We start from the raw sequence: 23,395 nt of genomic DNA, 5'->3' as shown, positions 1-23,395 counted from the left end.
GAATAAACACAAGTGTTTATTTGGTACAGTTGAGGAATAAAGATATACTATACTTCTAACCCCAGCACAAGGTGTTGTTTCTTGTGCAGAAACAACACCTTCGCCCCATATTCATGTAAGTCAAGTAACATTGTGAAGGGACAAGGACGGGACATTACTAATTTGCTTGGTTTATTTTCATATCCTGATTCATTTGTTCAAGATCTTTGTTAAGGTCATAGGAAGTTTCTAGAAAAAATATCTGTCAAGTCAAGAAGGCTTGAACGGTCAAGAAGGCCTCTACATGATAGATAAAATCTTTCTTAATGTACTGAAAAAAAAAAAAACCTGGACATAGATGTGTGCAATGATGACAATTCATTCCAAACACATCTGTGTTCATAAACAACCTTTTCTCCAAGCAGTTCCGTCCTACACAAGACTGGTGGCCTCACTGACCACAAATGGATAGTAAATGTGAAATTCAGACAAGACCAGGAATTCATTTAGAAAAATTTGCTACTTAAATGCTATTGAACTGTGACACCACTGCTATTTAAAACTCAACATAAACAATGGGTCTGAAGCCTTGTACATTATCGGACACAGTATGCAGCTCTATCTTTCAGCATAGAGGTCACTGAAATTTGAGAGGACATCTAAAAGGAGGAACTATGTCTGAGCAGAAATTGTGGTGTACTGCATGTACAATAACATTCAATATTTTTTACCATGCAGCGTTAAGAGGCAAAAAAAAAAAAATAGGCTATAAAACTATACACTAAAACAGTTTGAAAACGGTTTAGTGGCCCTCTTATAGCCTACAGCCTTGAAAAGCATGGCAAAGCAGGGAATTAATAGCACTCTGGAGTATTAACCATGATCCAACCATTTACTTTTTGTACAAATAGACTTTTTCAACAGTTACACTATTTACAGGTTCAAGGACAACATTAAATATCAAATTAAATAGAAAACCAAAACATTAAATAGACGGGTATATAAATAGCCAATATTTGTCATTGTTGGAAAAGCATGTTTGTAAGTTTAATTCTTACAAAAAAGCAAAATGTCCCTCAAGATTGAAAAACTCTTCTGACCATGACACTTGGCAGCCATGGCCAATAGTCAGACTCTGATTGGCAGTTAAGGCATGAATGAGTCACATTTCCCCGTCACGTTTGTTTCGCCCCTCCTCCCGAGTTGAGAAAATAATACCAGTGACATTATCACATCATTTTCTGGGACATTCTCAGCCTAGACTTCTTTACATAGTGATAGTGGGGCAAATTTAGTGTTGCGGGGAGGAGATGAGTATTGTACAAGTTAACCTCTGATTCCAAACTGAGAGACAGTATCCAGGCTGTTGGAAAGCAAAATGGATCGTCACTGGCAGAAAATCCCCTTCAATTAACACAATTTGCTTCAGACTATGCGTTCCAAACAGTTGTCACCTTCCCCTACTCTTTCATCAGAGCTCACATCTTAACCTTGGCGTAGAGTGCATCAATCTGCTCTCTGAAGTGGCTCCGAAGCTCAGCCCTCTTGGCCTTGAGAGTGGGCGTCAGCAGGCCGTTCTGAACGGAAAACATCTCTGGGTGCAATGTGATTTCTCTCACCTGCAGAGAAAAAAAAAAAAAAAAGAACAGGAAGAGTGAAAGAAAAATCATGGATATGGAAAAAAAGGTGGGGGAGGGGGGTTATTGAAGCATAAATGTTATTGCCCTGGACCACAATATAGTGTTCATGAAGTGTGTCGTTACATTGAAAAAGGTTTGCGTTGTTGTTTGACCAGATACAGCCAGCATGAGAAAAGCAGAACATGATTCTATGTTCATACAGTACATGCCACAGTTAAATAAAAAAAAAAGCAAAACAAAACATGACAACAATCACCTGCTCAAAAGACTTGAGTCCCCCTTCTTTGCCCAACATCAAGATGTCCTCCAGAATGGCATTCTTTACATCCTAAAAACAGTCAGAAAAATGTTAGAGTGCAAAACAAGTGCAGCACTATTTGACTTTGGGATACATTTTGATGATCTAACCTTGTTACTGCAGAGCTCAGAGTAGGATCCTTCAATCCCTCTTTTCTTGGCCCAACCAGGTAAAAAGTCAGGATCGGGCACCACTATGCCCACCAGGCATGCCTTAACACAGCGACACGGACAACACCAACATCAGCACCAACGCACACAAAATGTACCACCGAACTAGAAAGTTTGTTTGCATTACTGGTGTGTAGAAGTGTGAAAAGAATAGCCATCGCTTAGTGCTACATGAGATTCAGATCAAAGTAATTACTCACCTGTAAGCTGTCGCCGTGGACAAATATCTGGGCCACTGGATCGCTACGATTATAGATGTTTTCTATTTTCTCAGGGGCAATGTATTCTCCTTGTGCCAGCTTAAAAATGTGCTTCTTTCTATCAATGATCTTCAAAGTACCATTCTGCAAGAATCCAGAAAAGAAAGACGCCTTGAAATATTGAAGTTGCAACTGATGATATGACATTGGACTTAATACATTTACCCTTTTACCAAATACACTTAATCTTAATCAACCCACAACAATGATCAAAAATTTCAGGGTGTTATTTTCAGCATGAATTAGATACAGATCACACTATATTTCAGCAACTGTAAATCAACTAAATAAGTCAAATCTGCTTATATTGCTTACAGGTAGCCATTTCCCAATGTCTCCTGTGTGGAGCCAGCCATCCTCGTCAATTGCCTCTGCGGTTTTCTCTGCGTCTTTCAGGTATCCCTGGAATACATTTGGTCCTTTAACACACACCTGGCAAGAGAGAAGATTTTCATAGGTGAAAATCACATTTAATTGCAACTTTTTGGCTCACACAGACCATTCCACATGTCAATGTGTCACATATTTATTCACTAAGGAACTTCTCCGTTCACCTCAAATACCAATGACCACAGCTCTTCATTTTATAGTTCTGTTGCCAAGATTTTTGCTTCCTCTTGTTATTTTCTCTACGTTCTGTTTCCCCCGTCTGTTTTCCCTTCCTTCATTGCATTTTCATTTGAGATTTACTGTACATACATGTTCCTGCCTTTGTCCCTTTTCCTTCCGGTTCTTTTCAGTATCACGCTCAGGATCTGAGAGCTGTTATCATCCCCGACTGCAGCCAACATGCTTATTATTGCATCAGCTCGCTTGCTTTACAGCTGCTGTATGTGTCAGTGTGTGAGAATGTGTGAGGGTGCGGGCTTGTGTGTCGACTGGGGTGAGTGTATCTATGAGTACGATATGTGTATATCTCGACCTTGCATCAGTGCAGATTTGAGCGTGTGACTGTGTGCAACTTAAGAGAGGAAGCTGTGAATGTGGGTGGATATTCACATATATGCTGTTTAATTCCTGCATTGTTGTTATGGTCTTTTTAAAATCTTCTTTCAATAATACTCAATAATTAGCCAGGTTTATTTGACAGTACACTGGAGCAGCACTCCTCACCTCTCCCTCTCCATTGGCTGCCAGGTAATTCATTTCAGCCACATCCACCAGCTTGACAGAGTTGCAGGGCAATGGGGCCCCGACGTGACCTGGAAAAACAGGACAATGGTCATATTTCAGTAATATGGTCCAATCCAACATGGTCCTCCACATAATGCGTTTAGTTTTTCACAACTCAAATAGCATTAGCACCGGAGATACTGCACCAGAGCATGCAAAATTGTGTTTATTTGAAATATAGGCTATAATGGCATAATAATGGAATGTACAATCAAGCTGTTACCTGCTGTCCAATCCCCAGGCATTGACATGGAGCATCCAGCTGTACATTCAGTCTGGCCATAACCTTCATAAAACTGTGGAATGCAGGACATGTTTTCAGTGACATTTATGTTAAAGCCGTCACAGTCACTGATGAAAAGCACCACACAGTCAGAGGAGATGTAAACATGCTCACCTGACAGCCCAGAGCGGCCCGCAGGAACGTCAGGACCGTTGGAGACACTGGAGCCGCTCCGGTAATCATGAGCCTCACACGGCCGCCTAGGCTTGTCTGTCAGGCGTGAAACACATTGGAATATCGTATGGTTAAGAATCAAAGTTTCAAATAGAAACACTGGCTCTCATTTATTATGCATCATGGAAACCACCGCTAATTCAAAGGTCAAGATGATTGTGAGAAACTGAAACTATCCAGTCCACTCATGAGTATATTTATCCAACATAAATGGCACATTTTCCAGACTACAATAACACCCACTTTGGTTAAGAGCCTTCCAATTAAATTACTCAGGCTCATCAAATGAATGGATTTGTCATAGGGTTTAAATAGATCCACTGGAGCCATGCGGTGCGTGGGTACTGCCCAATTTGAATCCTAATCTCATGGTGATACAATGAGAAGTAGGCCTTCGGTTCAGTACAGTGCAATATTCTCTCCCGAAACAAAATCAACTGACTGAAAAAGAGCAGCATTGTTTGGAAGAAAAAAAACATTAGGCCAGCCAATATATAGCTTACTGGATTTAGGTTTTTCTATAGGTTGTAATTTGTCAGAGACCTACCTAGCTGACCATACTTTTGAATATGAGGTTGAGATTAAATGAGTACACGTCCATGTTAAGAGTAAATTGGATCATATGCTTGCTTGATAAATGAGTGGCACTGTATGCTTCAGTACAACAATGCCCCTGTAACACATGATGATTGATGGGGGTCCTTTTGAACTTGTAGCCTGGCACCAACAGACAGACCGCTTCTACGGAGCATGTGGTGATTACCTGTACTTTTCTGAAGATGAGTTTGTCCCACATGCTGTCCTTTCTGACCACACCACTTCGAAGCTCTGCCTCCTTCCTCCTGGAAGCGAAATCTAGCAGCCATCTCTTCAGCGGTGTATTGGCTTGACCAAATATCTGTGGAGAATAGACACTGCTGATTTTAAAAGAGCAACAAGAGCAACATATGCCACAGAAAATCACCATAATTTACATAATAAAGAGGGCAGCAGCAGCAGCCCAGAGATCAGAGAAATGTGCTTATGGCTGGGAAGGTAACCACTTCAATCCCCAAACCAGCTGGAAGAAAGTGGTTTTAATTAAATTTAAGGCTGGCTTCCTATCCAAACAGACTTTGCTGTAACACCAGAGATTTGTAGGACCACTAGAGTAAACAGTAAATGAACAGCAGCAAGACCACATTATGAAACCTAGATTTTGTCTGACCTTATCAAACATGCGGTTGAGAAGACGCGGGACAACAGGGAAGACCGTTGGCTGCAGTGTTTTCAAATCATCCATCAAAAGACGGATGTCTCCCTGGAAGTAGCCGATCCGAGCGCCATGGATGAGGATGACACCCTGATTAAAAAGGAGAACAGGTTATTCCTCTGCTAGTCAAACATGCATAAAAGTTGTGCCACAGGAGGGCATTGTTGTTCAGAGCATCTGGACATGCTACACATTAGCAGCATGTATATCACAAAGCAAATCTGATACACTCCTATGAAACGATGAACTCCATGTATCAGAATCAGAACTTTATTCAGCAAGTACAATGTACAAGGAATTTCTCTTGGTGCAGATGTCAACAGAAAATCTAATAAGAGATAAGAATAAGAAAAATAAGAAAAGAAAGAAAAATGAATAAGAAAAAAAAAAGTAAAAAAATAAGAAAAATGTTAAAAGATTATATATACACAATACAATACAAATAAAAATAAAAGATATGTGCAATGAGTTAATAGAATCTGATAGAATCCTTGATATTTCAAGGCAAGCGCAGTTCAATACATACCTCCACAACCCTCTCAAACATGTGAGCTAGGGGGAGATAGGACATATGAATGTCATGGAGGTTCAGCATGCAGTGCACCTGCGGAAGACACACAAAACACACGTGCACGTGCACAGGTCAAGCATGGCATACCTCCACCACCCTCTCAAACATATGGGCCAAAGGTAGGAAGGAGATGAGCACGTCTTTATTGCTGGGCTTCAGTAAGCCCTGGATCCCAAACACAGGGGACAGGAGGGAGAAATAGAAATAGAGGAGGAACAGAGATGAGAGGACAGACAGGAAAATAAAAGAGAATAAACCAGACCTAGGAAAAGAAGAATTCCTAATTTATTAAGCTCCATCAAGGAGTTAAAGGATAATTCTAGTTATTTTCTACTTTTTGAGTGATTGTGATTGTGTTCAAAATTCTGTCACTCACTTAACTGTAGAGCTTTATGTAGCTTCAGTTCACTGGTAACACGCTCAAGGGCCAAAGCAAACTCAGTTGAACCCAAAAAGCGATTGAAGCATGCCTTTGTGACAAACTTTTGAACACAATCAATTACAAAACTAGGAAAATAAGCCCCAGGTTAAAAATGAGAACCAGAATTATCCTTTAAATTTTCAAATTTAATTAAGGGAAGATTTTGGAAGGTAGAGAAGCACAAGTAATGTATTATGTAAACATCCCTTTTAAAAGGAAGGGGTGGGGGTGGGTGGGGGCAAATATACATTAGACAAGGTCATTAATCTTAAAAAACAATACTGAAATTCTCTTTATCTGCTTAGTTTAGCTTTTGTTTACCTCTGTTATTCTAATGAAAGCTGCAGTGTTGGAGATAACATTCCCATGAGTAAGCATTGCACCTTTGGGGTTTCCTGTGAGGAAAACAGTGGTTATATCACAATGACGATACTGATTACATATGATGTAAAAATAACATTTTTAAAATGTTAGTCGTGTGCAAACAGACTTGTAATTACCTGTTGTTCCAGATGTAAAGCAGATGAGTGCAAGGTCCTCTACTTTAGGGGGCTGCAACCAGATCACAAATGTTAACCCATATGAAGCCTGAATAATGAACACTTAATAATACATCACTTTAGGCTATTACTAATGTATTAGAAATGTGCATAGTGCTGAATTTTAGTATAGTGCAAAACTTTTTCCTATGAGACACAGTACTGCAGGTTGCATTTAAACTGATGCTCCAAGTTGAAAAGCTGATTACTCCTTCTCAATTTATTTAGATATGAAGTCCTAATCCTTTTCTTCACGCTATCAGCAGTTCAAATAAAGTATGCTGTTCCAACTTACCACTGGCTTCTGATGGTTGGCTTTACCAACACCCTGCAAACAAACATGTAACATACAGTGAGGCATTGTGTCTTTAAATGCTGAAGGGTGTGCTGAGAATAAGCAGGTTTTCAGCACACAGAGCACCAGGTCTAATTTCCATTTAGGCCCATCAGGTGACTGACAGCAAGAATCATATAGCAAGGACAGGAGGCACAACTAACATTCCCCCAAGCATCTGTAGATGGTTGCCAACATCAAAGAGATGCTCAGTAGATACATGCATACATTCAGTCATGACATATTTATATGGGGAAACGTGAAAACTTGTGAAATCCTAAAATCAATAGATGGTTAAGTGATGCAGTTTGTTATTCACACCTCCAAATCCTTCAGGCTAAGGATCTCTATGCCGGACTCCTGTCCACGGGTCACCAGGTCACTTTCAAAGGCCTCCATGATGACAATCGTCTTTACTGCGTGCTCCTTTCCACTGACACAGTCCAGAAGCAGCCTGGCCTTGTCGGGCACGTCGCAGATCACTGTTGAGATGGCAGCTGCAAACACAAAACGCCAAATTAACCACTTCATTTTGTGTCAGTATCATTGTCCTTGATCTAAAGAACTGTGATATGACTGTAAATGGTTGTGTGGCCTGGCAGATAATGTTTGAAGGTGCCCTCTTATCTACCTTTGTCAATAATGTAGTCGATGGCCTCTGTGCCCAGTGTGTCATACAGCGGAACTACCACAAGGGAGTATGTGTAACAAGCCAGCTCTGAAATGGTCCACTGAAAGAAAAAACATATGCACACATTGGAAAACCGATCAGAATTTACTTACATTAAACCTCAATGCAATGAAAAACTTTTTTCGCTTATTGTCTGTGGTGCCAGATAAACAAATAACCAGAAAACTGCCAGAACACTTCAAACATTCCAAACATCAGTACATTGTACTGTACAACTGAACATTTATTTTACTTGCAAACAGAATGCTGATAATATTATGGCCACAGTAAGGGTCAACCCCCAATGCTTGGCGAGATTTTGAGGTGACAGTGAACCTCACCTTGCACCAGCTTCAGTGGAGCTATACATATATATATATATATATATATATATATATATATATATATATATATTTTAGGCTTTCTATTGTAGTAGCATGTAGCGAAATCAATTGTTTAATTCTCCATGCAATGTAGGCATGATAGATGTTTGATAGATGTAATGTAGTTGGAAGAGTTTCTGTCCCAATTACACTCCTGTCCCTTCACTGTTAATTGTTTCGAGTGTGCAGTACCACTGGAAATTGTTAATTTATTGGAAAGGTTTACAAATCATAAGCTTTGCACATTTCCACTGTGCAAAGGAAGTGCAAAGGATGGGAAAGGAGAAGAATTAAGAAATTATAAAAATACAACAATGCAACACATTCATCTTACCTCTGGCCTGTTCTGGGCAAAGATGCCAATAAACTTGTCTCCAGCATTAGAGTGTCCTCTGTGGAGGAGAGCAGAGCCTACGTACTCTGCTCTGTCTGCCACCTTTACAAAAGAGAGCAAAAAACAAAAACCTATATTTTTTAACATGCGGACTCAGATGCGAATTGTTAAAATGTAGCTTGTTAGATTTACATGTTGTGGTTGAGATCCCACAGCTCACCTCTCTATAAGATTGCCACTCATAAGGCTGGTTGGGTTTCCTCGATCCTAGACAAGGTCCATCATCTGTGAAGCAGAAATCACACACAAACAACAAAAAACTCACTTTTATCTACATGTAATGGATGCATCATGATCTCACGCCTTCAGAGAATATCATCTTTGGTTGATGCAAGAAGAGCACTCACTTGATACCCTTAGCCCTCGTTGGAAGACCTCATACATGGTCCGTGCATCGTCGTAGTAGTATGTCATGTATTCGTCATTGTCATTTAGTACTGACCTTCGTGCATATTCTCCACCCTGTGAGAAACAGAAAACATTCAAAAAGTTATGACCAAAGTACTGACCGAACCAATTACACAGCTCTGCTTTAGACAACATATCAAACCAAATATTCCAACCAATGTATTTTGCAAATTTAAATAAATCAAAAAACACATCCCAACTTTAATCTTGCTGTAGTAGGCTGTGATCTTCATACAGAAAGTATGGACAATGAGGCAAAGCCCCAAACCTTGGAGCTGAGCGACATTAATTGTGCCCACATCATCAGCACAGTTCAAGTTCCCAAAGCTCTGGACTTTTTTTTAGCAATGGTAAATGTGACAAGGAGTGAGGATGTCAAAGCTTGTGAGTTAGACCATAAAGTTAGCTTCATCATCAGTTGTGATGAGGTTCCTGGAGAGGATCCCAGGGACATTCCACCTGAATGAGGTCCACTGTCCATGTGATTGTTTCCAGTTGGCGTACAAGTCAGGGCGAAGGCATAGACAATAACCCTCTATTCCTGTTAAACCTCTGCCACCGCCCACTGAAGGTATGGATTTTATGTACCAACTGTACATTTCTTTGTCATGTCATGATATGTCTTTTATGCCCATTTATACACAGCATGTCTGCAAACATGGTGAGGCAAGATCAGAGTGCTCAAATTGGAATGGCATGACTGGGGTGTCAGTATGAAATGACAGTGAATGCTCTATTGTTTGTAGTACTTTCAGATAGAAATGTAACCTAAACACAAAACACAATATGTTACTGCTATATTGAATCTTCAGTCAAAGAGAAATAAGCATTTGAAGACAAATTACTTTTAAGTGAGACAGCGAGGCAGTAGTGAGTGACATCAGTTAGCATGGGGAAAAAAACAAGTACGCTAGCACTTTTTAGATGCATTATTTATTGTGGCATAGAGCAACAGGAAATATACACATGCTCGCACATGCACCATCTAGCATCACTTTGGAGTAGTGTTCTTTGTCACGCCAAGAGAGTTTGTGAACCCCATTGTCAAGAGAAATAAACTTGTCAGCCTGGTTTTGAATAAAATGTCACCAATGAAAGCTGTTTGTGTTTTGCATTGGCTCTTCGCTAGAGGAGGCCACTTACCAGCCCAGTCGTGTCTCAGCATGCAAGCAGTGGAATAATACCTACAATTTTGGTCAGCTTGAAATAACTAAAACAGATGAAGTTGCATGAATGGAATGAACAAAGCATGAATGGAATGAGCAGGGAAATGAGAGTTACAGTCTCCACTTACTTAAAACAAGGACACACACACACACACACAGAGAGAGAGAGAGAGAGAGAGAGAGAGAGAGAGTGAGAGCAATAAGGATAAGGAAAGCAGGAATGCAAAGCTGGCACAAAATATCCGGTCTGTTTTCTCTGAACAATCAAATGTTCAGGACCTCATGTTACCCTGATGTTATTTCAATCCTTTCATCAGCATCAGTTCCTTTTAAAGTGATATTTCAAAACATTTATAGTTTTTCAGGACTCATATCATCAAGCAGACAACTATCAGCAACCATCAACATTGTCTGCTCCAGTAAATAGTTTTGTTTTGCCTTCCAGTAGTTTGAAAATCATACTTCTACAATACAACACACCAAATAAGTGGATAGCCTAGAGTTAGTTTTTTTTCCTGTGTTGCAGGATCATGTGCTCAGCAAGTAATTTAACCTATTTGTTATGAATCAATAAAGAGTTGGAAATGATGAGTGAACCTGAATGTCTGGTGGATACACACTCCAGGAAGTAAGCAATATTAGAGATTGGCGGCTAATGAAATTACGCAATGTATGTGGAAAAATAACCCTAATCCTAACCCTAATCATGTTTATTAAAATGAACTGACAGCAACGTGATAGATACACAAACACAGAGTATGACCATTGCAACATGGGTGATCACCTACCGCCACTTCCACTGACTGCATACTGAGGTCACAAGGTGGTTTAAGGGCTTTCGGCCGGGTGGCATACCAGTAGGTGGTGATGGCAGCAAAGGCACCCATGCCCATGAGCGCATTGGTGGGCAAGCTGCGCACATACTGCCGAAAGTCATCCAGCTCGGGAATCCGCAGCTGTCTCAGGACTTCCTGAGCCTGCATGGCTGTTCTGCACTGTAAATGGAGGAAGAGAAAAAGAGGGAACATTTAATGTGGAAACTTTTAGTTGTGATTCTGCACTTTTTTACCCTGCAAGTCCTATTCCATTTGAGTTTTAGAGGTTAGGTTTTAGAGGTTAGGTTTTAGACCACACATAGCACTAAGACAGCCCTTCTCAAAGTGAGGAATAACCTTCTTTTAACAACAGATGCAGAAAATTGCTTCCTCTTGTCATTTTGTCGAATTGTGGTCTATCCCCCAAACATTTTGTAATGCATGCCGTATATCATTTGAATTTTTAACACTTAACTTGTTTTCGTTTAAAATTAAAACTTTGCAGTGTCAAATCTATCTCGAAATTAACTGCTGTTCCAGCTAACAGAGACATCCCAAATAAGAAGACACGGATGTGACAATAAAGATTGTAAAGCGGCATATTTTGAGGGATTATTTCCTGGTAGAGACTTCCTGTTCTTCCTGTGGGTGTCAGATGATTGACAGTAAGCAGAGTGCAACGTAATGTGTGCAAAACTAAATTAAGGCTTCATGTTTATTATGATGGATTATCTAGCTCTTGCAATTTTAAAGTCTGTGGAAGTTGTTTTTCATACTGTACAAGAATGAATGCCAGCAAATGCCTTCTTCTGAAGGTAGGAAACATGAGCCTGATATCTCCAACAATACTGACAGACACCAAGAATAATGTAAAGGAAAAGGGCAACCTAAACGACTAGTACAAACTTTAATGCAGCATTTGATACGGTTGATCATTCAGTCCTAATTGACCACTTTGAGCGCTAGGTGAGTATCTCTGGCCTATCTAGGCCTAACTATTTTAAAGGCAGTTGCCTACCTTTAAAATAGGTAACTGTTCATCTTCCTTGGCAGACATCACCTGCGGGGTCCCTCAAGGCTCAACTCTAGGTCCCATCCTTTTTTTCCCCCTCTACATACATGCCACACTTGGCAACATCATTCATAAACATGTCTCTTTGTTCATATCTAGTTAGTGACCTAAACACAATTAATACTCTTAAGAACTGCCTCGCAGACATCAAGTTTTCAATGTCTCAAAACTTTTTTACATCTTAATAGAAAATCTGAAATAGCCTCTTTCGACCCTCCTACATCCAGAAATCTTAGTCTTAAAGATCTTGGGAGTCTATCTTCCAATACAAAGCCACTGGCCAGAAACCTAGGAGCTATTTTTGACTGTGACTTTTGAAGAACAGCTGCTTGATACAACTGAGAAACATATTAAAAATCATTTTTATATTTGATAAATTTAGTGAAGGTCATCCATGCTCTTATCTCAACTCGTTTATTCCTGCTCAAAGTCAAAAGTCACTCTCAGGTCTCCAGCTTGTTCAAAATACAGCAGCTAGGATTTTAACTGGTGCCAAATGAAGGGACAATATATCCCTTATCTCTCCATGAGTAACAAATTACATATAGAATTGATTTTGAGATTTTACCGATCACGCTTAACGCATGGTTAGGTTTGGCCCCTAGCTACATTACTGACCTCTTAGTTCCCTATGAACCAGAGCCTGAGAGCCTCAGGCAGAGCCTGCTGACGGTCCCTCAGTCTAGACTCAAGACAAAAAGGTGATTGTGCTTTTGCCATCAGGGTCAATAAACTGTGGAAAGCATTTAGTATCATCTTTTAAGTCACTCCATAAAAACTCACTTTTATAGACTTGTAAGTTTTTGATCTTGCCCATTTGTTTTGTTTAACCTTGTGTCTTTTATCTTATTTCATCATGCATTTCCTCCTCGTATCACCTTTTATATTTTACTACTGTTTTTATGCCTTCCTGTAAATAACTTTGTAAACTGTGCTGTTAGATAAGTGCTATATGTGAATAAAGTTTATTATTATTATTAAAGTTCATGATTAACAGCACAAAATTAAACCAAATTCTAAAGTATTCATTAAAATATAGTGGGAAACATGAGTCCCTGATTGAGAAAATGATAGCATTGTAAAACAGTAGATCCTCTGTTTTAGAGACACTGAATGATGAACTTTAGTAGTTTTTTCAAAAAGACACATGTACCACAGATTCAAACAGTTCAGAAAGTTTCTGTTCGAAAGACAAGACAGTGGCATGCTGCCATAGCCTACTTTTTAATCTGCAGTTCCACAAATGCTTAAAACAAAAGGAAGCTGTGTTGTCCTATTCAACAGCCGCACACTTGAGAACATAATGAATGACACAGGAAGGAAATGTGACACTAAAGCACTCCTCAGACAAGTTCAGATCACAAGTCTCCATGGAGATATCAGGAGACAGCCCCAAACGCCACATCTCGTTTTTGTGGGGAAGTGAGACTTCCTACTTGGAATGCTTTACAAATGAGCTCACTGGAATCTCCCTTTTTATGTGTTGAACCCCAAAGCGCCACTCTGTTAGCAGTCTTCTGTGAGGACTATCTTATTTCTGTCTGAGCTGCTGTTTATACATGACATTGTTTTTTATTATTTTAACATAGAGGCCAAATGATACCGAGGATCAAAAGCAGTCATCAGCAGTCATGACTTAATATACACTGATGTGAAATGCAAATTGGATGAGCCTATGGCAAAAGACCAATTTAAGCTTACCATACTAATACTTATCTCTGACTGGAATTTATATGCATTAATTACATCCAAATATCAGTTCTGTGCCTGTAGAAGTTTATGAAATTGTGTTATTTTAATAATTTGCTGTAAACTACACCACAAGCACGCGAATGGTTTCAAAATCCCTCTTAGCGTTCTGTTGCTAGTGATCACATTTCATGTTTTTCCTTTATCTGCTGTTATCAGACTGGACAAATCTATGGGCTACATGCTCAACTCATTTGACCTCTAGTATGGAAGGTAACACCCATGTGGCTAAATGGTTACATGCACAGCCACCAAAAAGCTGCAACAATTGACTTCTCACCTACTTCTATTATTAACACTGAGCCCATGACAAATAGGCTTGGTGCCAACTGGGACAAAGTACTTTACAAAAGCTGCCAAACGGGGCACTTTTCTTCCGCTAGCTTAATTAACAGTTCAAGTATTGTTAATTGTTGAATGTGGAAAATTTGTATCAAGTTTTCAAGTTTAAGAGTTTAACAGCTACTGTCATTAAAACAGTTCTTTTCTATTTGTTATCGTTTGAAAAAATGCATGCAAACATAATCAAAACCTCCAGGTCAAACCTTTGCAAATGTTCAACTCAGTCTTACAAAAAGACTTCAGGTGTTACCATTAGCCATTATGAGAGGCAAAAGATGATCAGTCCACTTCTAAGTCTACGCTAGGACAAACTGAAATACAACTCAATGGATTTTCAATGAGATCTGCATTGATACATGACAGATTAAGAGGTTTAATATAAAAAAAATGTACTTACAATGCCACACAATGTATACTTGCTGAGAGGTAGGCACTCTATCCAAAGAGGGAAGAGGTATAGGTGTCTTTAAGGCCCTTTGCTGCAGCAGTTGCTATTAGAAGGGGCTTGAACTGACCTCTAATAGACCTCTGAGGTTCTCACAACTATGAATAGCAGAAACCCGCCCCCTCCAAACAGAAACACAGGCGCATGAGGCAGTGACACTGCCAGCCACTCACTGGAGCACAATTCAAGTAGCAGGTTAATTTAAACCCACAAGATGAAAGTCTTTTTTTCCCATTTACAACCCTCACATACTGTAAACAGCAACATGCAAGTTAAATCAGTTTTAAAAAATGTGTGCATGTGTCGGTGTGTAAATTAGCTCAAAGGTAATGGTTGCTGGGCATTCAAGTTGATATTGTGAAGACGAGTTCAAAATGAACACAGTGATTCAGGCATTTCCAGGAATGTTAATTCAAGGTTTACTGACCAACACCCTTATCATAAGCAGTCTGGGCACCATGTGTGCCATTCTTGTGTTGTTGAGCTTCCAAACCTTTGTGTTCGACACTGTTAAAACAAGTGGAACAAAGAAGGAGAGGCTAATCACAGGGAAGAGGAGCTAATCACAGGGAAGATTGTGTAGACTACCTGACAGATGTGTTTACAAAACTCATTCCCTTTTTCTGGCACCTTCTGCCTCCATTCCGATATTTCCACTCTCCTAGAGAATGTAGGTACTGCTTACATTTACTGAGAACACGACACACACACACACCCACACACACACAAACAACATCCAACTTTAGCAAATAATTCCAGTTAGGAGAGTTGGGAAATATTAAACTAGTCTAAGACAGTTCTCAGCGTAACCCGATTTACCAGTATTTTCAGCTGATGATACAAGTTCAAGTTCAGATTTATTATCATCTCAGCTGCATAAATCTACATATATACATCCAAGTATACATAGACAGTACACAGTGACACGAAATATCGTTCCTCCATTCACACCATTTAAATTTTACAGAAGTATTACTGAATACTCTGGAGGTGATACCCAAATGTGGACATAAATAACATATCTGGTGCTGAAATTATTTACCAAAACAAAGATACCCAAGTAGTAATCTTTTCATCGGCGCCTTAGCTTAGTCTGAATGTAAACAATACCAGGTGCAACCTAGTCTGAATATCCCAAACAAAACGTAGACGCATTTTGTGCAGCATGATCAGAAGCATGTAGGAGCATGTGTTTGTGTCAGCTGGCCAAGAGCAGCAACATGCCACTGGCGTCACATGGTCAGCTGTGAGTAGTTGGAGGCAAAAGGTAGCCTCACAAACCCTACCCCCACCACCGCCACTCTCCATACTTGGCCTGGGAGGATGACAAGCCAATGGCAGAGCTAGACCGCCAGTCACCCCACTCCTCAGCAAACAGAAGACATTGGAAAAAGGGGGAAAGGGGAGGGAGGGCAGCTGGTCTGTTTGACACATAACAGAACATCAAGAACACTAGGCAGCCTGCAGCTCGAGAGAGAAGGCTGCATGACAAGTTTTGAACAGCAGTTACCCCCAAACCCGAGCCAGGAAGTTACAAAAATCTGGGTTAGACAGACACTTAAGTTGCTCAGAAACGTCCAAGTTCCTCTTTGTGGAATGTTGCAGCTGAGAGAAGCAGAGATGTGCAACAGTCAACACTTAACAGGGCTTCTCCACTCCTGATTAGACATTAAGTTGCTGCCATCTTGAGTTTAAACAAATAGCTTTCAACAACTTAATCACTAAGGGGACTGGCAAACAATTTAGAAAAAAAAATAAATCTTCAAAGTACATCTGAAAAGAGCACTGTGACACCAAGCAGCAGTTCTACAATTTAAGTAGGCTTGTGCATGAGATTATACAGATTGTCAGCTAGGGTGCTGAGAGTCAGGTCAAATGCACTGAAAGCCCTCTGATCAGCTGAAGCTCATTATTACTGCCTTGTCATTGGAGGATTAGCACACGGAAACTTAAACACACTAAACTTAATCCCATCTTGACAAGACAGTGGCTTCCGAACCACAGGAGCTGTTTCTCTGGGCCGCTCCACGAGTCAAGCGCACTACGGTGCATAACATGCACGCTTGCCAAGTCTTTCGTTCCTCCAAGTCCATGTTGCATGACATTCATTCTCTTTCCTGTCTTTACAGAATCCACTAAAGCAGAAAAACAATCTGAGAAGTGAAATGTCTAGTTTGGAAACAAACGTATTAAGATGTATTACTAATACTAAAATCTTCTGCCAGCTAAACTTCTAGAAGAAGGGGCAGCATCCAGCAATATAATGAGTGAGAAATATTGATTCTGTTCTACATTATTCTATATGGTGCAGGGAATTACCTTTTGCTTGCAAAATGACTGTTACAATGACATTCATATTTCATGAATCATAGAATTATCAGATGTAACATGAGTGTCCATTGACCATTCTGTTGTGGCTTAGTCAATATAACATATAAATGTAGAAACATTTACATAGGTTTAACAAAGGCAATTATGCAAAACGTGTAAGGATGCTCTGAACTGAACTGTGCTGTCTGGTTACAATCTGACATTGGCGAAAGATGAAAGAGCACAGGTTTACATCTGGGTGATTGATCATATTTTCTTTGTGAGGATGGAGGATGAGATGCACTCTATGGGGAAGTAGTGAAAAGCTGCAAAGTAAGTGACTGAATCCTCACAGTGGATGAATGATGGCAAAGACTAGCAAGTCACCGAGACCAGGGGGTGAGGGGAAAGGCTGGTTATCAATGCATGGCTGGAGTTGGCTGCAGCTTCCCTCTTTTGACCCCATTTCACCACCGTCAACCTATCGCAACCTACTGCTGTGACACAATGGCTGACCTTGCTCGAGATTCGAGGTCCTCCTGACCCTCAACGACATCGCACACTCTTGGTCACGTGAGCACACAGTGAAGAAATACATGGGGGAGGGGGTGGAGGACGGGATTTGTGAAATGGAACAAAGGTCATTCATCCACCCATCAACGACTTCCAATACAGCGTCAGGCCAGATGACCTCCACACTGGCGCTCATGGAACCCATACTGGCTGCCACTTAAGCCTGCTGTCCACCACTGCAAATTCAACCACTGAGATACTACTGAGAATCTTTCATTCATGAAACTTTCCAACCCACTTATATGAGCACAAAATCCAATCTGAGAGCCATATACTCATGAGAACATGATGTAGATTTCCAATTAAATAAATGAACACAGAATGCTTTGTAGTTTGTTGAAAGCCACAATGTCCCATGATGAACTGACTATGATTACACTTGTAGTTTCTGTGTGACTTATCATTTGAAAATATTGGAAATGGAAGTGGTCAGGCTCACATGATGCAGAATTATATGTAGTCCGGATGAAACTCATCCACATTGTGCATGCAAGCAATGTATAGTGATTTTGAGTCAGACTGGCCAATAATGCAATATTATGGTTTATCATCTTTCAGTAGAATCATATCGTGATGAAATGATGATATCAAGCTATCATGATCAATTCTGTTGTCTAAATTAGTGATAAAAATTTATTCAGAGTAAAAATCTCATAAAATGAGATCTGAACCAAGTTAGGGAATATTGCTTGAACTTTTGAGTTTTATCATACTTAATATTACCATGCAGTTCAATGCGATGAACACGCAATTTTGCACATTGGTAGATATCGTTATACATCAAAACCAAAATAATTTCTTATGATTATCATGTTTTTAATTTTGTCCATATAGCCCAGTCCTAATCCAGAGGGAGAATGGGAAAAAGTAATGCAAACAGATTTAGACAAATACAGCCACGGGAGATGCCCGATAACCATTTCAGGCCAAGTATGGATATACAGCGATGTGATTTCATAGAATCTGACCCCTCAAATAAGATCTCAAACATAATGTCAAAATGTCAGTTCTAACTGTGGCCACTGTTGCTTTCCAAATACTGGTACAACAAAGCTCAATTTGAAGTCCTGATAGGGGAAAAATGAGTGTAGTTTCCTTTACTGATCAGGATGGGTCATGCCAAGATTAAGCGCCATTACTTCTCCTACTTAGATTCTACATTACACTCCAAGTATCACTGAGCACTCAAAAGTCAACTGTCTATAAAACTGGAACAACATAATTTTACAGCTGAACCAGATGAAAAACTGCCTTTGGCCTCACCACAGGTTGAGGTGAAGCGAGGCACAAAGTCAGCATCAGACTGCCTCTGAGCATGATCTGACAGTCAGTCATTCACCTTCAACAACAAATATACGGTAGGTTCGGCATTTTCAGTCATACTTCTGGGAGAATTACATGTCTCTTTCAAAAATATTGCACCTTTGTAACCGGACAGAATTGGTATGATAAAACAGCTTTTCAGACTGCAGAAGCCCCACCTCAGCGCTTGATAGCGCCACATTGGTTGACATTTGGCTGCATTTGCATTTGTTCTTAGGTTGAGGGCACTTTCTGCCATCCCAGATGAAAACTGAAATAACAAGTTCAAGGGTACTTTTTGCAATCATTCCAGGATTTCATCAGTATCTGAATAGATAAACATTACATTCGATAAAGTAGCATGAAACAGGCCTAGATGGCTGCTGAATGAGCTCAAGCAGAGAATGGTCTGAATCAGATATATTATAGTTACAGCTCTCCCTCAACATGAGGCCAACTTGACATTATCATCCCTGCTATGAAGCTTCAGGATATGAATGAGTTGGGGATTTTTTTTACCCACTGATTATCTCCACAGAGTTCTATAGGAAAAAGAGTAGGGAGAGACAGCATTAAGTAATTCAGGCTATTCTTAATGTTCCATAACAGGAGCATGATAATTTGTGGTTGGTTTGTTAACAGAGACCCTTGAGTACTGGTACTCACATGATTTTTTTCTTAATTCGTCTTACTGACAGAAAACCCATGTTTCTCATATGTGGAATGTGACCTGAACAGCCAAATATTCAACATACTTTTTTGCAGCAAATCATGTCTGTTTGGTAAATCAATACAGCATGACGCCACATTCTCACATTAATTTCAGTAAGCAACATATTAATGTGTGTGACATCGTTTTGGGGCAAAAATAGTGAATACTGAATTATGCGTTAGAACCAGCAATTACATGTTTTGTAGCACCAGTGCCACTTGCAGATGAAGTTAGTTAAAGCGCTGCCCTTAAAGTGCCACGCTAATTCTCTCCTTTCTAAATCCTGCACAGAGCCGATTTCCTGCTTGAATGGCTCCAGGTCAGAGCCACAGTTGACTGGGAAGTGTTGTGTAAATAATGGCTAGCTTACTCGCTCTGCCTGCTAGCAGCCCCAAGACAGGCAGGCATCCTGTTGCTCATCATCGTTCGCCAATGACCAAAAGTAGACCAACACTAGAGTGACAATCTACCCTTGAATCACAAAACCACAAAGTGTTCCTCTTCCTGCTTTAAAAATGTTTAATCTGTTGAAAGCGGTTACTGTGTGAAGAACTGACAAGTGTAAAAACACATGATCTAAGTTAGATGGCAATTATCATCACATGTTTGTAGTGTAACTGTATGTGCATACTAGTCAAAGGAGGAAAAGATATTAACCTGCAAAATAAACAAAATAAACAAAAATATGCTGCAAAACAGCTCATATGCATTGCTACAATGAGTATTGGGATGTGGTAATAACTAAATGCCATAATTTTGACCTGGACCAGGGGTCCCTTTATTAATGTTTCACTGCCTACAACACTGTACGGCTGATAGCTTTTGAAGCCACTTTTCAGGTGCATTCTAAATTTAAATGCAACTAATATACTGTAGGATATTTCTGCTAACAATCACTAAAGCACAGTTGGGCACTGAGCTAAAAAATAGGATTGTTCAAGTGTAACATGTGACATGAACACTGAAAATGTATCAATATTATTTGAACAGAGCCAAATACAGGGATATGAATTCAAGAACCAGCTAGGCTTACCTAGTTACAAATGATGTTGTGTAAAAGTGGGGCAACCAAACACATTACACTACATTCCACAGATTCCTGTTATGGGAAGTTTGCCATAAAACTGTTCCACTACTTCCCACCTTCTGCACCACCACCCAGTACCAAGCACATCTCTGAACGTCACACCCTCCCCCTCGGAAAAAATATCAACTGTACAGCAGACTAACCATCAATTTACTGTCCTCCTCATATGAACAGCTATAATCTCTGTATGCAGGACATCAGTTGTTGTTTGTAACCAGATGAAGTGGCACTATGTTAAGTTGCATTGTCCCTATCAAATAAACTATATAAATAAATAAACCATCAGTAAAACCTGAAGTCACAGAAATAAGCACCATCAGCACCAAATACATGCATCTCTGGGTTGGATGAAAGCAAATGCCAACGAACAAGTAGAGCATGCAGCCTGCAAATAAGTCATTAAAACAAAGTCTATCCAGAGCTTCAGTGTTCAGTCATGATCTGCTTTAACAACTTTGAGCGCATCATGACTTTTCTTTATTCCAGGACAGACTCTCCCAAACTTTTTCACATCCACCAGTTTGGTTTCCAATCTGAGATTCTTTGTTGTCTGTCTCTACTGTGAGGTGGTTACAGTAGAGTCAGTGAAACCTCTCATCAGAATAGCTGTTGTTATACATTCTCTCCAGGTGGTGACTTCTACTGAATACAGTTAAATTCAACTATTCCTCATTTTGCTGGGGACCCGCTGGAAACCCCTCAAGGAGCCCTGGGGGTCCTCGGACCCCAGCTTGAGAACCACTTCTACAGGTTGAGCATTAAGCCAGCAGCCACACAGACACAGAGTTGAAGTGGTATGGCGGGGATGCCACGACATGCACTTGACAATGGTCGCATTGTTTCCTTTAAACCTCGCTACAATATTATCTTATTAACTAACAATGGCGTCTCCCGGGCCCTTTTACACTGATACAAAGTAGCTAGCACGCAGATAAAAAAAAAAGTTTCTAAACAAAGTGGTTTCACACAATCTCTGCTTTCACCTCTGATGCTAAACGTCCCTCGCCTCCTTATTTCAGAGGACAACATCAGAAACTCCACGTAGCCTACAACTGGTGGGTTTTCTCAGTGGTAATGAAAGAGTGGTTAACACGCTGCTCTGATAACACACAGGCCTACGTGTTGACTCGATATAAACATCACGAGGTGAATGCGAATGAAGAAAGGATGTGAAATACACAACATGGCTTGTCTCATCTCTGTTTTAAGGCAACAATACGAAAAGCCCCGGTTTTTGAAGACGCCGCAACGCATCCTGCTTCTAATGAATCTCTGTAAATGTGATACAGTCAACGCGAATGTAGGTTTGAACACACAATTGTTAGTAGCCTATACTCTTGAGAAGTGGCAAATGTATCCACAAACCTGTGTTGAGCAGAGCCGAGGACTTATAAGCTCAGTCTTCAAGAGGCAAGAGCGCAGCAGTCTACATTGTGTTCAGCTGGTGGATCACTTGGCCAATCAGAGATGGCCTCGCATGTTCTTTTCCATAAAGATTGAGAGGCGTGCTGTCATTGGTCAATATTTTATGACAGTCAAAATAGGATGTGCATACTTTACAAATAACATTTTGTATTAAACCAGATCACATATTGACAGAAAGTGACAGGCAGACACATCCGGGGATCCATTTAAACTTAATTTAATGTACCCACCTTTTCATGAGAGGATTAAAATTGAACCACAGTTTTATGATCTTTATGATCAAAAATCATAGTATACATCATCATAGTACGTCAAGTCAAACTAATGGGGGTTATATGAGGATAGGGTCTTTTAAGGAAAAAGAAAATAAACTGATGATTTTTCTGAAACTATAATAGATTTTTGTTTATATTGGTGGTGATTTGCCGTATGATGAGTAAGACCTCGAGGTCAAAGTTTGCCCATGTTTTTATTTACCACTACACCACCGGCCATATCATATTTGCAAGTGGAAGAGTACGATACTTTTTGTGTAATCTATGGGGATTTTTTTTACCATCAGAGTAGAAAACAATAGGCCAGTCTCTTTAGATTTAAGGGCACTAAAAGCAGCCATTGTGCAAAAACTCCCAATGAATCAATGATACATAAAGTGGGATCTTCCTAATCTAGGCCATCGGCTTTATCCAAACATATGGTGGGCTACAAAATCTCATTGCGGACAATCAGACAGACCGAAAAATCATTATAATATCCATATAATTTTCTTATAGGGACTTATAATGTGTCAGTGGTACACAATACTGGCATTATCTAACTTCTTTTTCCTCATCTCTTATGGTAGCCTACCACTATAGTATTCATATAGGGACTTAGAGTGTGCTTCTGGTAACCTAATCAGTATCATACTTTATGGTGATTTTAATCTCTTATTAGCCTACTACTGGATTTTCCGTGGTACACCCTATTTCTAGTAGCTGTATAATATTTAAACGTTGTTTCTGTGATATATTCTAAAATAAATTCTAAGATTATACTCTTATTAATCTCATATATAATATGAGAATATAATATTTTAAGATGCCTAGTGGTTTGTTTTAATGAGTGTCATTTACTTTATGCCCACATTAATGAAGCCTACTGCCCTGCCTCAGCAGCGTGTTTGAGGACTCATCGAATAAAACTTCATTTTTTGCCCCATCATGATGAGTGGAAAATCTCAGAGCATCTTACCTTGAGATAAAGGTCACGCTTTCTAAATATAACCACCTGAGGGAGCAGTTTTGCACTTAAATGGAGAGGATGAAAATAGACAGTTACTGTAAGAATTTCCATACTTGCAAACAAATTACACCGTGGATAATATTCCCATGGGAACTTAGTCTGTAGTGTGTCCTCAATAGTGAGTTCAGACACTTAGGTCTACTTTATGGTATTTTTCATCTCGT

The 23,395-nt window shown here is 39.8% G+C and overlaps 1 protein-coding gene across 1 annotated transcript; it reads right to left on the bottom strand.

Moving 5' to 3' along the window:
* Positions 1-136: 136 nt before the first annotated feature.
* Positions 137-21,948, bottom strand: acsl1a (acyl-CoA synthetase long chain family member 1a). The gene is made up of 21 exons (XM_071895717.2): positions 21,888-21,948; positions 10,904-11,110; positions 8,889-9,003; positions 8,702-8,766; positions 8,482-8,583; positions 7,726-7,825; positions 7,416-7,591; positions 7,056-7,088; positions 6,722-6,773; positions 6,543-6,616; positions 5,756-5,833; positions 5,185-5,319; positions 4,741-4,875; positions 3,918-4,013; positions 3,744-3,816; positions 3,461-3,549; positions 2,663-2,779; positions 2,288-2,431; positions 2,028-2,129; positions 1,876-1,947; positions 137-1,598 (listed from the first exon to the last, which is right to left on the bottom strand). The coding sequence occupies exons 2-21, from the start codon at positions 11,096-11,098 to the stop codon at positions 1,458-1,460; spliced, it is 2,094 nt and encodes a 697-aa protein (XP_071751818.2). The 5' UTR covers positions 11,099-11,110; positions 21,888-21,948; the 3' UTR covers positions 137-1,457.
* Between the last annotated feature and the right edge of the window lie 1,447 nt (positions 21,949-23,395).

The sequence above is a fragment of the Centroberyx gerrardi genome, chromosome 3, assembly GCF_048128805.1.
Source record: "Centroberyx gerrardi isolate f3 chromosome 3, fCenGer3.hap1.cur.20231027, whole genome shotgun sequence".
NCBI classification, from domain to species: domain Eukaryota; kingdom Metazoa; phylum Chordata; class Actinopteri; order Beryciformes; family Berycidae; genus Centroberyx; species Centroberyx gerrardi.
The sequence above is the reverse complement of the archived record's forward strand: the minus strand, read 5'-3'. Positions and strand labels throughout refer to the sequence as shown.